Source organism: Acromyrmex echinatior, chromosome 4 (genome assembly GCF_024713525.1).
Source record: "Acromyrmex echinatior isolate Ae372 chromosome 4, ASM2471352v2, whole genome shotgun sequence".
Taxonomy (NCBI): Eukaryota; Metazoa; Arthropoda; class Insecta; order Hymenoptera; family Formicidae; genus Acromyrmex; species Acromyrmex echinatior.
The window spans coordinates 12,603,299-12,617,144 of record NC_141855.1 but is presented as its reverse complement, the minus strand read 5'-3'; the positions used below and the strand labels follow the sequence as shown (position 1 = coordinate 12,617,144).

Genomic DNA, 13,846 nt, shown 5'->3' with positions numbered 1-13,846 from the left:
CATGTATGAGTTACAAGACAGACTTGCAAAACTTCGTATCGATCCCCTACTCCCCGTTGTCGGCTCAAGTAATCAAGGTTATCACAATAACGTATTTCTTATGACGTACTCGGAGGAGAATGAGAACGACAATAATTATAACGAGCATCATCGGCTACCACCACCCTTCCCCTTCCGATACGAAAGTCCGGCATACTCTCGTTCTCTAAGTATTACAGACGTAACTTACAACCCAGGCAATAATAATGCGATTGTTAGCAATTATGACGAGAATGACTATGACGATATGGAGGATGAGAATCCGCGAAAAGGTCTCCTAAAACAGATATTTTGCCTTCCATTAAACTAAAGCTCGATTCGAGCTTCTTTATTAAAATTTTGTGTCCACGATGCTAGAAATCGCTCCGAGACCTCAAATGGAAAACAAATTAACAAATCATATTTGAACAATGTGATTTGAACTCTTTTTCCGAGATCTTGGAGTAATCTCCACCATCGAAAACACAAAGTTTAAAAAGATAAGGTTGCCTCTGATTCGATTACTCGATACGCATTTTTGTAGAAACAGCTCGAGACTTACAGTATCGTTGGACGTAAATGTCTCGTGTAGTACATATTGTTAAAAAATACGAAAATATTTAATTCAACCTAAATATATATATACACATACACACACACACACACACACACACACACACACACACACATATATCTATTGTTAAGTTAACTTGTTCTCTTTCACACATGGTGCTGCGAATAGACATGTCGATGGGTAACGTTATTTTCCGCAACCTTTAGTTCGAAAGCTAAAGGTGAAAACGTACCTGACTGCTTTGATCGATCTTTTAGGTATTTTTACAGTACCATTTCTTTTGCGCAGCGGATTGATATTTCCAAATATTAGCAACTAACCATTCCTTTTTCTACACATGATTACATGATTTAATCACAACATTGATGTATTTTAATATGTATGAAATGCGAATAATCTGAGTTATAGATTAATTACATTGTGGAAAAGTCATACCAAACATAGTAATAACCTCCTTTTTTTTCCGTTGACTAGCTCTTATATGTACATTTTCACTTAAACTCGCGGATAAAAGATAACGCGGATAATAATAATATCGAGACATTGCTTTTATATGGATATTCCTATGAACTCGATTAAATCGATAATCATTAGACTGGTCACTTTATAAAGGGCCATCGCATATTTTTTGTAGCAACATTCCAATCTTTTTTTTCTTATCGTGAAATTGTACTCGCTGTTAGAGATAGAAAGATAATACGCAGTAACAATAATTTTCTGTGAAAAACGTGGTTTTTTACTTGTAGGAATGTATTCTGGAAATATTTTTTACTCCGTAACAAGCTAGTTGTATTTACATGTCTACATTGATAGTGTACTCCTCATCCAAGTGTGAGAGAGTGTACCGATTCCTATAGCGTGATTAGGACAATTTTTATAGTTTTTCAAAGTAATATCGAGCAAACGTACAACCAAGCAGTTGGAGTACTAAAGACTAGTTTATCTTCTTATTGTTGAAGTTACATAGAGATCATCATGCACAGTATTCCCTGGATATTCATAAATTCTAATGATTAAGACGTGCAATGTCCGCTCTAACTTTATTCTAAACTAATCGCTAACAAATTTTGAAACGTATTACGTCACAAGTATTAACCGTAGAAGTATTGTTGAGAGCCGCATGGGACATTTTGCTAGATTAATATACGGCTCATAAAGTTTAAGAGGATTGGGTGATAAAATGTTTTACGTCGAAACGCGGACGTTTGCGGAATTAAATTATACGTAGACGAGAATATATCATATATATTAGAGTTACTGCGCATGATTTTTGTTCCGATTATAAGGATTGCTATTAAAGACATTAAGAAAAAAAGAAGGAAGAGTAAGACAGCTACGAAGATGTGGAATTATCCACATCTTGTGGATATGTAAATATGAAAAGTATTTAACGTGAGGATGTCACGCGAAAAGATGTTAATGAGGCAAAAGGTACACACACACACACACACACACACACACACACACACACACACAATTTACATCACACAAAAGAGGGATGTAATTAAAAATCTTGTAATTCTCTCCGGATTCTCTCGAGCGTATGCAAGTATGATTAAACGCAGATAAATTAGTTCCGACATTAGAGTTATCTTAAAACACAATCAATGTTACACGATATTCTATCCGGCATAAATGCGGCGACACATAAAAAAGAAAGTAAGTATCGTGTAACTTGCGTTAGAGAGAATATGGTGCCAACACTCAACATCTTAACAGTATCGAATGATAGTATTACGCGTTGCAGAACTTACGTGATTTTTCTTTTTTTTTTCAGCGACGAATCGCACTATCTTATCCTTGTGTTCGTTATCTTTTTTCCGTAAGAACGTGTGGTAAGCATAGAGAAGAACTTCATACATGAATTCCTATTGTAACATAGCGTATGAATTGAATACGTGTTATCCGTAAACTTAATTGTTGCAAAGGCTGCTATTATTTTATATAAACTACGACGATCCGCTATTTTTTATAGGGACGAGTCTGACGACGAATGCAAGAGAGATAACTATAAAAGTATTCTAAATAAGGAGATCCTTAGCGCTGATGGTATCGAACAGTATATTACAGTATATCGGTAATAATATATAAATATATTCACATACTGTTGATTTTCGGCACCATATATACTGCAGTTAATTATTTAAGATACGCTTAAATATTTGTTAAAAACTGTATTTCTGGCAGGAATATTGTCTTTCCATAAACGAAGCACGTTGTTTTCGCGTAACAATCGATATTGTTGGAGGATATAGAAAAAAAAACAGGTGACGTAATATCACTTATGATCAATTGATTGTGCATCGCACCGAGCTTCGTTTACAAGTTTAATACGTGGCACAGTAACGCAGAATCGCATGGAATATTCCATACTTTGTATCGTATTTTATATTCCTTTTAAAGGACTATACAAAGTGAGTTGTAGAAAAAAACATCGAGATGCATTGTTTTTTTTTTGGTCTTTATCGTCATTAATTATGAAATTTCCACGTATTTGTACGCTTTGTTGTAGAAATTTACAAAATGTTATATAAAATATTTATACTTCTCGGATACCCGAGAATCTCGGATGCTTAAATGAATGGAGAGATACGTATTCTATAAAAAGATATATACATATATTATATATATATTTAAGTTAGAGTTACTTAATTTAATTGAATTCAATATCGTCGAGAGAGAAATTATGCAGACTTTCTGCACATCCGAGCCTCGGATATTCCAAATACGTTCCGAAAGTATGGGAAGAAATTATCCATGCGAGCAAATATTGTATGAAATATAAACTTAGGGGAGTAGTGTAAGAGTCAATCATTTTCGTACTTCCTGATATGAGTGATCTTTTTATAGATCATGCACGTGCATAAAAGAAGAAAGAGAAGAAAAGTCAAACGTTTTATGACTAATAATTTATTACTGCTTAATGACAGATTTATCGGATAATACATATTCTTTCGAATAATTTTTACAAACATTTCCAGGAATTGAGATTCTTGCTTTTTTATTCTTTTTCAACATTTATCAATTTAAATGTTAGATTTGACACATTCTAAAACAATAACTGCGGATATAATTTTTCTTTAATACTATATAGTGCGATTTTCGAATTCTTACTTTATTTTTATTTCTGATTCAGTTTTATTTTTCATTGTACAGTATAACGTAAGAAACATTTTGTTCTCTTGATTATTTCTTTGTAACATTATTATATACAACATTCTCATATAAGAACACGTTATGACATTAAGATTTTTTTCTTTTCCCACTATGTGTACTCAATGTGTATATATGATTATATTTATGCATGTACATAGTGTCAAAAGATACAGGTACGCGTACTGATAAATAATATAACAGAAAAGTTTATGAGAAATTATATATATCGGAGTTGTAGGTATTTGTAATATATTAATTCTGAAAACCGATAGTGACATTATAGTACAATAATTTCGAACACGCATCACTCCTAATGCTCAGTTAGTCTATCGTATAATTATGTGAAATTATAATGAACGTAATCTATACGATCCCTGTTGTCTAATAAATCTTCCATATTCTCGTTTTTTTTTTTTTTTTACTTTGCTCTACATATTTTGCTCCGAATTAATTTATATTTGATAATACACAATATACGTATTCTATGTTTATATTACAGATACAATATTACTTGATCGTATCTTATAGACGTAATTTCATTGCAGAAAATATTTTATCATATATACATACACATATATATATATATATATATATATATATATATGTATATATTATATATCTTTACTGAGAGAAACATTAAAATTTTAAAATAATTCTATTGTATTATTTTTGCTTGTAACTCGGCGATATTGAGACTGTCTTTATTTCAGTGTTGAAAAGAACGATACAGTAAGATGATTATTATAATTATGTAATTATAAAATTATATATACATATATATAATATTTATAGATAAAAATTGAACAGTGGTTGCATTTAATTGTTATAGAGTACAAGATATCAAAAAGCAGAAGGGACGCTTATATACTTTAGGGTTTGTTACACAATCTAAATGAGAATATAAATTAATGAGGTGCATTCTCATAAGTAGGCCAGGAGAAGGGTCTCGGAGAGTGGATATTAATTAAGTATGTCTCGTTTCGCAGAATTAACGAGAATCGATTATACGCGTGCCTTCCCTTGTCTATGATGACAAAGTGCTGCGCGTATGTTATCGACGTATTAACAATGGCCTCGTAATTATTACTGAATATATAATTGCCGAGTATATTTAAAAATTGTATACGTTATTATACATATATATTGCTGTTGATAGTATTTTTATAAAGCTTGACTTGTGTTTTCCAAACGGGAATTAAATTGCTTCTCTCGAGTGCATCCTCCTGTGTGCATCATGCGAACACATGACAGGCTACCCATCCCATGATTTGTAGCCGCGATTAATATCTTCACGAAGAATGACGAAGATATGTGATTCTGTTCCTTTAAAGTGTTACGAATAAAACAATCCTTACGTGCAAAGGAATTAATCAGTTACCTCTCGCTCCACCACGAACGCGGTTTTTGCTTAACTTGTTTCTCGTATGTGCAAAGAGAAATATAATTTTTTATGAAAAATACTTTATCCCATCCTATTTTTTTAAAACAATATCTTTTGACTTTTGCCTTTTTGTATATCAATGATCCAATATTTTTATTTCATTCTGAAAACACGATGTCTGATAAAAAGAATTTGCTAGCAAGATAAAAAATAAAAGCAACGTAAATCCAATAAAAAGATTTCGAAAGCTTTTTCCTTTCTGCTTCTCATACAAATATAATCTATATCTTCCTTTTTAATTAAGGATATATTAGTTTCGCGTGGTGGTGGAAAAGAGATGCATGTTAGTTAAATTATATTGTATCTATATTGTATCTATATTGATATGTATTCTTGATGTTTGCAAATTCTTTTATATCGCCAGATTATCTCGTTAAAATAAAAATGTCAAATTATAATTATTGTAACGCTTGAGGTGAGGAATTCTCTCAGAGGAATTGTATTGTCAAATCGATATTGTGATTATTGGAGATTTATGTCGAATTTTATAGAAATTAAATTGTAATCAGGTGTGTTTTTATTGCGAAAAATAGATATCGTTTTAGGTAAACCTCGAAGTGGCCAACACATGAGCTCAAGTATCGATTATGATTTATGCGCAATTTTTCATCGGCATACAATCATGCAGGCGTAACGATGTGCGTGCATCGACGCGATGAAGTCCTGTTTATTCGCAACCGTGATAAATGAGGGCTTCGTTGCGATCGGAGGCGATTCATAAATTTTCATACGAATCACGCGGGAAACTTCCCGATCTATCCATCCGACCTATTCTAACGTAAACTAATACATATCATGCGACATACAACTATGTACATTATTATACCTACGTTATAAGGCCAGTTCTGCGAGCAATTTTCAATTTGTGTGACCGATTTATTTTTCATTCCGATCCACATGCCATGGAATTAAAGTAAGAAACAGATTGAATTAATTTCAATTAAAATAAACTTTAAGTTTTATTTAAATTTCTCCGCATGATGTATCAAGGCGATTCTTAGTCATCCAAAGTTATCCATCTCGTATTTGATCCTGACACTCGCGAACTGGCTCATTCATATTCCCGCATGGGTAACATTAAAAAGTTATGCTAAACGATTAAAGTGTAAGTTAGCGTAGGTTACATATAACTCTAATTACAGTGTATATTGGGATAAATCAGGATCGATCGCTTAAAAGCATCAGCCGCGAGAAGCGAAATTCTTTTCGGTGTCTGTTTATTCCAGAACACGCTGCGCTTTGAAAGGACAATTTTCGAAGTGGAGAAGGTATCTTCTCCGGGCGATGCTCAAGTGCGATTAAAGGAATGTAAGTTTATAATTATATCGGCGGCCGGATGCAATCGCGACGAATTGTAATCGCGAATGTAGTTTCTTACGCAGTGATCGCAGATTGATTATGATGGAATTTGTATAAATGTATATAGAGCGACATTATAATCGAGAGAAGATATATAAGCGAAGTTATGTTTTACGTTAGTGATGCAGTGAATTTGATGCAGCGCTATGCAATCTGACGCGGCGGAAGTGAAATTTAATAATTATGGACTATATATGTAAACGCAACGTATTATATGATGATGATACTAATAATATAACAACAATAAATTAGACGATTCATTATATGCACTCGTAACTTTCTGTCGGAAAAGGGTATCCTTTTTTTAGCCCAGAAAAAATATCGTTATTGATATTGAGCTAACAATTGCAGTATAGGCCGTGACACCATTTGCACAGAAGACTTCCCCCATATAAAGTCATAATGATTACAGGTGGTGTTAATAGGAGTCTTATAATGAAACATGAGGCTGTTGAGCTTCGTAGCCAAGAGATCCACATCCTTGAATGAAATTTATATCACATTAATGAATGATGATTGATGTTAACGAATTTTGATTATATAAAAGGAGAAAAATTAATATTTAACAACAACACACATACACACACACACAACATATTTAAGTTTCTAAAAAACTTGATTAAAGCAAATTCATCTTTTTATAAAAGGAACATTTTTTTAATTGCACGTGATATACCTTCGTAGTTGCTAGCCAATCATCATCGCTACTAAAAAGAGCAATTGGCGCAGTGATCTTTTCCAATTGGTAATCCGGCGGTGTCGTTGAATTATATATTTGAAGATTTTTGTCGACGTTACCGTAATCGTATTGTCTAAAGCGTCCTGAAGCATTTTGAAGTGTTTCCTCAAATTCCTCGGCATTATAATATACAACACTCAACATATTTATCTTTTCCTTTTTGTATAATTATCATAATGTTCGAAGATACCAGCTAATTAGCATTGGATAAAAACATGACGATACCCGCAAACCTTCTGGTATCTTTAAAGATAATACCTGTGAAAGTCTAAAAAGCTTATGTTACCTGTATTAATATATCCTTGACCATAATGCACGAGTTGTTTCCAGGAAGCTCCTGCGGGCACATGACCTATGATGACTGTCAGATAGTCCTATCGCAATGAAAGAAAGTTCGATCAATAATACGAATAAAAGAAGCAATATAGGAAATCAAAATCGACGAATGCGTGTCGTTTATATACTGTATTTAATTCCGCACGACTGAATCCTGCGACCAGAAACAGGATATTGCTGCAAATGAATTGCGTGGACGCTGCTCTCTGGCAGAATAGATTCGATACGAATTTTGCCCAATCGGACCGTGAACGGAATTCCGGATAGCCAAAAGTTTCGCCGACCCACTGTAAGAAAAATGAAAGGAGAAATGAAGTCGACCTCGAAGTCCATCGAATGCCTCGATGACGATTCTCTTACCACGCCGAAATACGTCAACTTGGCGAGTTTCCGGACAGGTCCGCGAATATTGCCAATGAAAGCTGCAGGTGCTAGACCGATCATCAGAATAATCTTCGAATTGTATTCGGACTTTTCCGATGCCATCACCCAGAACTGCGTAGTACCTTCCGAATGTCCGACATAATAGATCTTCTCGTATTCTGTAGTGTGCAAAATGTAATCGATCATTGCGGGAAGATCGTAGATACCAAATTCATGATAACTGAAACAAATACAAGTTTTCTTACGATAATCTTTCTCATATATATTCTAAAATCTTAAAATTTATACTAAAATTAATATTTCTTTAAAAAAGTACAAATTTAAAATTAAATGTAATTATGATCTATATATCATTTAATGTTTTTTAGATTAATAAGACTTTAAATTAATAAGACTAATGTTTTATTTGGAAATTTGAACTGAAAGACAAAGCTTAATGTCATAAATATGACTAATATAGCGATAATTCTATAGCGTTCCATTTAATGTTCTCAACGCTCGCGAGCATTATTTAATATTTGAAAACGATAAGGATGAAATGATGCTTGCGAGCATTGTGAACATTAAATGAAACGCGCCCAATGTGATCTGATTAACACTAAATTCGTCGACAATTTATATATACCTATTTCTATCGAATTGGTTAAACCGATCTTTAAATAAGTTATATTTTTTACAACTGTAGATAATAATCAATTTAATACAATAATAAACAAAATAACTTAGTCGTACAGCTAAGTAAAAAATGATAAGTTTAAAAACTCCAAATAGCACACATCATGGAGAAAAATAATTTGCTGGCATAGCAAATTATATACTACAGTAGCAAAATCTATCTAGTTACTATGTGAAGAGCAAAGATATTTGTTAAAAGTACTAATTGCTATTGCTGGATATAATTTAGCTAAAACTACGAATTATTTTGCTGTAAGAATAAATGATTTTTTATTTAATCAACTAATCTTTTTTATTGTATACAATTTGCTACAAAAGCAAAGCACATTTGAAGAATTAGGAAGATTTTGTTTTATAAACAATTTATTTGAATTATACGAGCGAATCAAATTTGCTATTGTAGCAAGATATGTTTACTAAATTAAGGACATATTTTGATTGTACGAATAATTTTGTAAAAAGAATATACGAAATCTGCTGGACAATTGGGGAATGACTGAAGAAATTATTTCAAAATTAATACAAAGTACAATTTGGTGCCTCATATATCCGTACAAACTGGGTTACTAGAATCCGTCCGTTTTTTTTCATCTATTCAAAGATTCTGGTTCAAAAAATCTTTAAAAATTCACCAAAATTTAACATACGTTGAATTTTCTAGAATAAATATTGAAACTTAATTTTGGAAAATAATAAAATGTAGTTTAATTTATAATTACCGAAAGACTCAAGAAAAAAAACTTGCACAAACAGGAATCGCTCGGTCATTATAGTAACCCGACCTTGTACAGTAAGAGTTAATTTTGAAATAATTTCTTCAAGCATTCCCCAACTGTCCAGCAGATTTCGTATCATTATGAATACACGTTGACGATGAATAAAGTAACAAAAGTATGTAACATGAATATAATAGGACAAATGAAAATAATAAATGCAATAAAATATTGAGTAGTCACTCGCGACAATATGTTTATAGATGCAGCGATATTATAATAATAGAAGATTCCAGAAAGGAGAGAACGATTTGAGAAAACGCAGAATAGAAAGCACATCCTAGCATCAAGTTTTGCTGCAATAACACAATCGATTACAATAACAAAGGATCCCGCATAGATCTTATGGAAAAAATGTCTCTCAGTTAAATTGGCTGGAATTAAAGTATATTGTCGTGAACAAAAGCCTCAATGGACACGACTCTTTAAATTCAATACTTTTCCATACAGAGATGATTAAAGTGGAAATCTATAGTTGTACTATGTACTGAATATTACTCTCTTTCTTACAAGATATTAATTGCCGAAAATCGGTATTCAATAATTTTTTACTCAAATACTATCGATTTTAGAAAATTGTTAGAGACGAAAATTGTTTATTTTCTTCTCATAGAACTCTAAGAATTTCTTCAGAATGTTTTAATATCGTATTTTCTCAGGTTGATAAAAATGAGAAAATAGTGTTAAAAAGTTGATAAAAAATTTTGAAAAACTTCGTAGAGTTCTATGAGAAGAAAATAAACAATTTTCGTTCTTTTGCAATTTTTCTGTAAAGTTGATAGTATTTGAGTAAAAAATTATTGAAGACCAATTTTCGGCAATTTTTAGCAATAAATTTCTTGTTAACTATTGCGAAAATTGCAAAATAATAGAGGACTTTTCTTCTCTCAGTTTAGTCCATTCTGCTCCTGTGCTAAAGACTTATCACTAATTTCTAAACACCCTGTATATATACAGATCACCCTTTTATCTTCGCAGAATAAGGTTCAATTGTACACACACGCGCGCGCGCGCGCATACATATGTACATACATATATATAAAGAGAGAGGACAAGAGAGTGATATTCATATATTTGGTTTGTGAAGAAACATAATACAATCATAGATTTCCACTTTAAACGTTTCTGGACGGAAAAGTATTGAATTTAGAGAGTCGTGCCCATTGAGGCTTTTGTTCAGGACGTCGAGGACAACAACATACTTTAATTCCAATTTAACCGAGAGACATTTTTCCAAGATCTGTACGGGGTCCTTTCATTTACTGTCATAATATGGATTTGAATGAGCAGTAGTAATTTTGCTTCAATAGTAAACAAATTTGCTAAGAACACATTATTTTGCTTTAACAGCAAATTAACTTTGGTTCTAAAGACAAATACATACAACAAATTTTTTCTATTTTAGCAACAAAACAAATTCTACTCTAATAACAAATAATTTCTAAAACTGGTTGTATTAATTAAATTTTATCGTTGCTTTATGAACATACAATAGCAATGACAGGTTTCAACAGCAAAATTATTTTTCTCCGTGTAGCGCCCAAAAAAACGTTAATAAAGCGCTGCTATGCTACTTGGGCGGCATTTGACATGGTAGATTTAGTATTAATATTCTTCTCTTATTCGTCACAAAATTACCACTAATCCTCTGTAACATTTTAGCTACCTGAAATCCCAGAAATCTCGATCGGTCGGCGACAACCAGGTGTGATTTCTCGAATAAATGTTGCCCCTATTGTTTCCAAGCCACACATCGTAACCCTCATCGGCTAATATGTACGCTAGAAAAAATTCTCTATTATATTATCTTTTCTAAGCGAATATCGAGATTATCTTTTTGCACTGATATTGTTAATATTTTTTATAGCTTTATAAATATGAATAAGGATCCACCTAAAGACATTCCAGGACCCATAAGGACCCAATCGGCGGAGCTGCCTCCTAGACCGTGCATCAAGAGTATCGGCGTTTTTATCCTGAATTTCGTTTCCTCCTCATCCTGGCTGCGCGGTATTCGATGTAGTTCAAGAGCATAACCGTCCTTCGTAACGATACTGTGAATCTCCAAAGGATATCCATATTTCGTCACCAGTTCTGGCTGCGAATAAAAGAATACATATTCATTTGCTGGAAAGCATATGGAAAGTTCGTTTGTTTTTATTTCACACATCAATTAAATGTTGATTATTAGATGTGTCAGGGTGTCCAGCAAGACTATAGCAATAACTCACAGGAAGATAGATGGGACTAAATTGAGTTGAAAAGTTCTCTACCATTTTGCAATTTTCGCAATAGTTAATAATTTTTTACTCAAATACTATTAAAAAATTCTGAAAAAATTCTGAAAAAATTCTCAGAATTATGAGAAAAAAATAAACAATTTTTGTCTCTTACAATTTTTCTGTAAAGTTGATAGTATTTGAGTAAAAAATAATTGAAAACCAATATTCAGCGAAGTAATTAATATCTTGTTAATTATTGCGAAAATTGCAAAATAATAGAAGACTTTTATACTTTTTATCTTGTTTTAAGATACTCCTATTCTCTCCTTTGATTGTGTACTCTTCTCAAACATCATTTACCATTCATATCTTACTTTCTTTTCTCCAAGAATGCATCTAAATGCCAAGATAAACACTACGATGGAAAGAGTAGGTAATTACGCAAACCAATTTAACATGACATTCAAGATATAATCTGTTGTTGCAGCGAGGCGCGTTATGTCACAATCGTATTATAAAGAGAGCCACGAAAAAAACACTCACCGTCGTGAGTTCGATGTCGGGATTATCATCGGGCTTGACGAACGTCGGATTCGCCAACGAGATGCAGCAATACAGAACAATCGTCGTGACGTAGATCCGTCGGCGTCGTCGATCCATCATCGACGGTATCACGGCGGTGTACGTTCAACAAAGAGCCAAAAATCTCGTTCACGGTGACATTTTATACGTATCACGGTGAAATATGTAGGTAGATCCACGCCGCGCGATAACGCCGCGACGTCTGCCCGCTCGCTCGCTCCCATCCTCGCGATCCTCGAAGAACCCGATCCTCATTCGAGAATGGAAAGTAAACTTCGTGATTGCACACTAAATTAGTGGATGAATGCGATTTTTCAAACTTCTCCAATCATGCGGATAAATATCTTCAGGATCGAGAGACTCTTCATCTCTTCAAGAGATATAACACACTGAAAACAACGAGAGATACTTTGAAAAAATCGCCGCAGATTTCTATCTTAAAGCGCTAATATTAAAAAAATAAATGTTAGGTCAGAAATATATAAAGATTAAACGTTAAACATGAAAAAATAAATTTTAAATTAAAAAATGTCAAGATTTAAACTAGTAATATTTATAAGTGTCAACTCCAGTCTTATATTTGAAGACGAGATTTTTTAATTCTGTACGTTTGGAAAATTCAGATCCATGAAGACATTTACAGAGCACATTCAATTTAGCGCAGTTCTTCTTCTTGCGATATCTTGTTTTTTTAATTTTAGATAACAATTTTTTCATTCTAATTCTTTATCAAAATTGCGACAGAAGTTTATCGAGAAATAATTAAATTGTCCGTGAATCTATAAAATGTTAAAAGTTGAAAAAAAAAATATAGATTTTGAATGTGCATGAAAAATATATAATAAACTAAGAACGTAAGAATAATAGAGACATCGTAATAATATAAAACATTATAAGTTTGAAATGTGGAATAACGACAAAAATAAACGACAAAAGGACAATTATCTTAAAGATGTTTTAAAGATATTTTTGCAAAAGATGTCTCAACTTTGTGTTGCTGGAATATATATATATATATATATATATATATATATGTATGTATTATTCGTGTAATAATATATATATATATTAAACATTATACATTACTTTATTTTTTATACAATACACAAAGTCATCTCTGTATTCATGTAAATTCATCTCTTGTTCAAAACAATCGCACAAGAGGTTAGGCGAGAGCTAGAACACGTGCTCTCGCGCGATACCTTCGAAAAATCGTCAAAGTTATCAGGAGAATAGGATTCACCAAGAGGTTAGGAGGAGATTGTCGATTCAAAGTTCCCGCCTTTCACGGGGAAAGCATATCAAACTGAAATGAGTTGCGAATTCGGATTTCAAGAGCTACGTTCGCGTATTAGGAGCGCATGATACATAGGAGCTCAAATAGCGGAAAATTTGAATGAGATTTTATTTTACCTGATTGTTTTTTATTAATCCGCTTGGAAAGGAAAGGAAATAATTAGAAAAAAGGGAAAAAGAAAGAGAAATAATAAGAAAATAATTATTTTTTCATATTCGCGGCATGAAAAATGGGGAACGTTTCAGTCACGGCATCGTTACGCGATGCCGCATTAACTGGTGCATAATGTT

General features: G+C 32.6%; 2 protein-coding genes across 2 annotated transcripts; one reads left to right on the top strand and one right to left on the bottom strand.

Moving 5' to 3' along the window:
• Position 1: 1 nt before the first annotated feature.
• On the top strand, positions 2–6,813 carry LOC147909986 (uncharacterized). The gene has a single exon (XM_087406028.1). The coding sequence runs from the start codon at positions 2–4 to the stop codon at positions 347–349; it is 348 nt and encodes a 115-aa protein (XP_087262154.1). The 3' UTR covers positions 350–6,813.
• LOC105146466 (lipase 3) lies at positions 6,782–12,726 on the bottom strand. The gene is made up of 8 exons (XM_011056756.2): positions 12,221–12,726; positions 11,349–11,553; positions 11,122–11,236; positions 7,984–8,227; positions 7,752–7,910; positions 7,574–7,661; positions 7,225–7,370; positions 6,782–7,028 (listed from the first exon to the last, which is right to left on the bottom strand). The coding sequence occupies exons 1-8, from the start codon at positions 12,338–12,340 to the stop codon at positions 6,873–6,875; spliced, it is 1,233 nt and encodes a 410-aa protein (XP_011055058.1). The 5' UTR covers positions 12,341–12,726; the 3' UTR covers positions 6,782–6,872.
• Between the last annotated feature and the right edge of the window lie 1,120 nt (positions 12,727–13,846).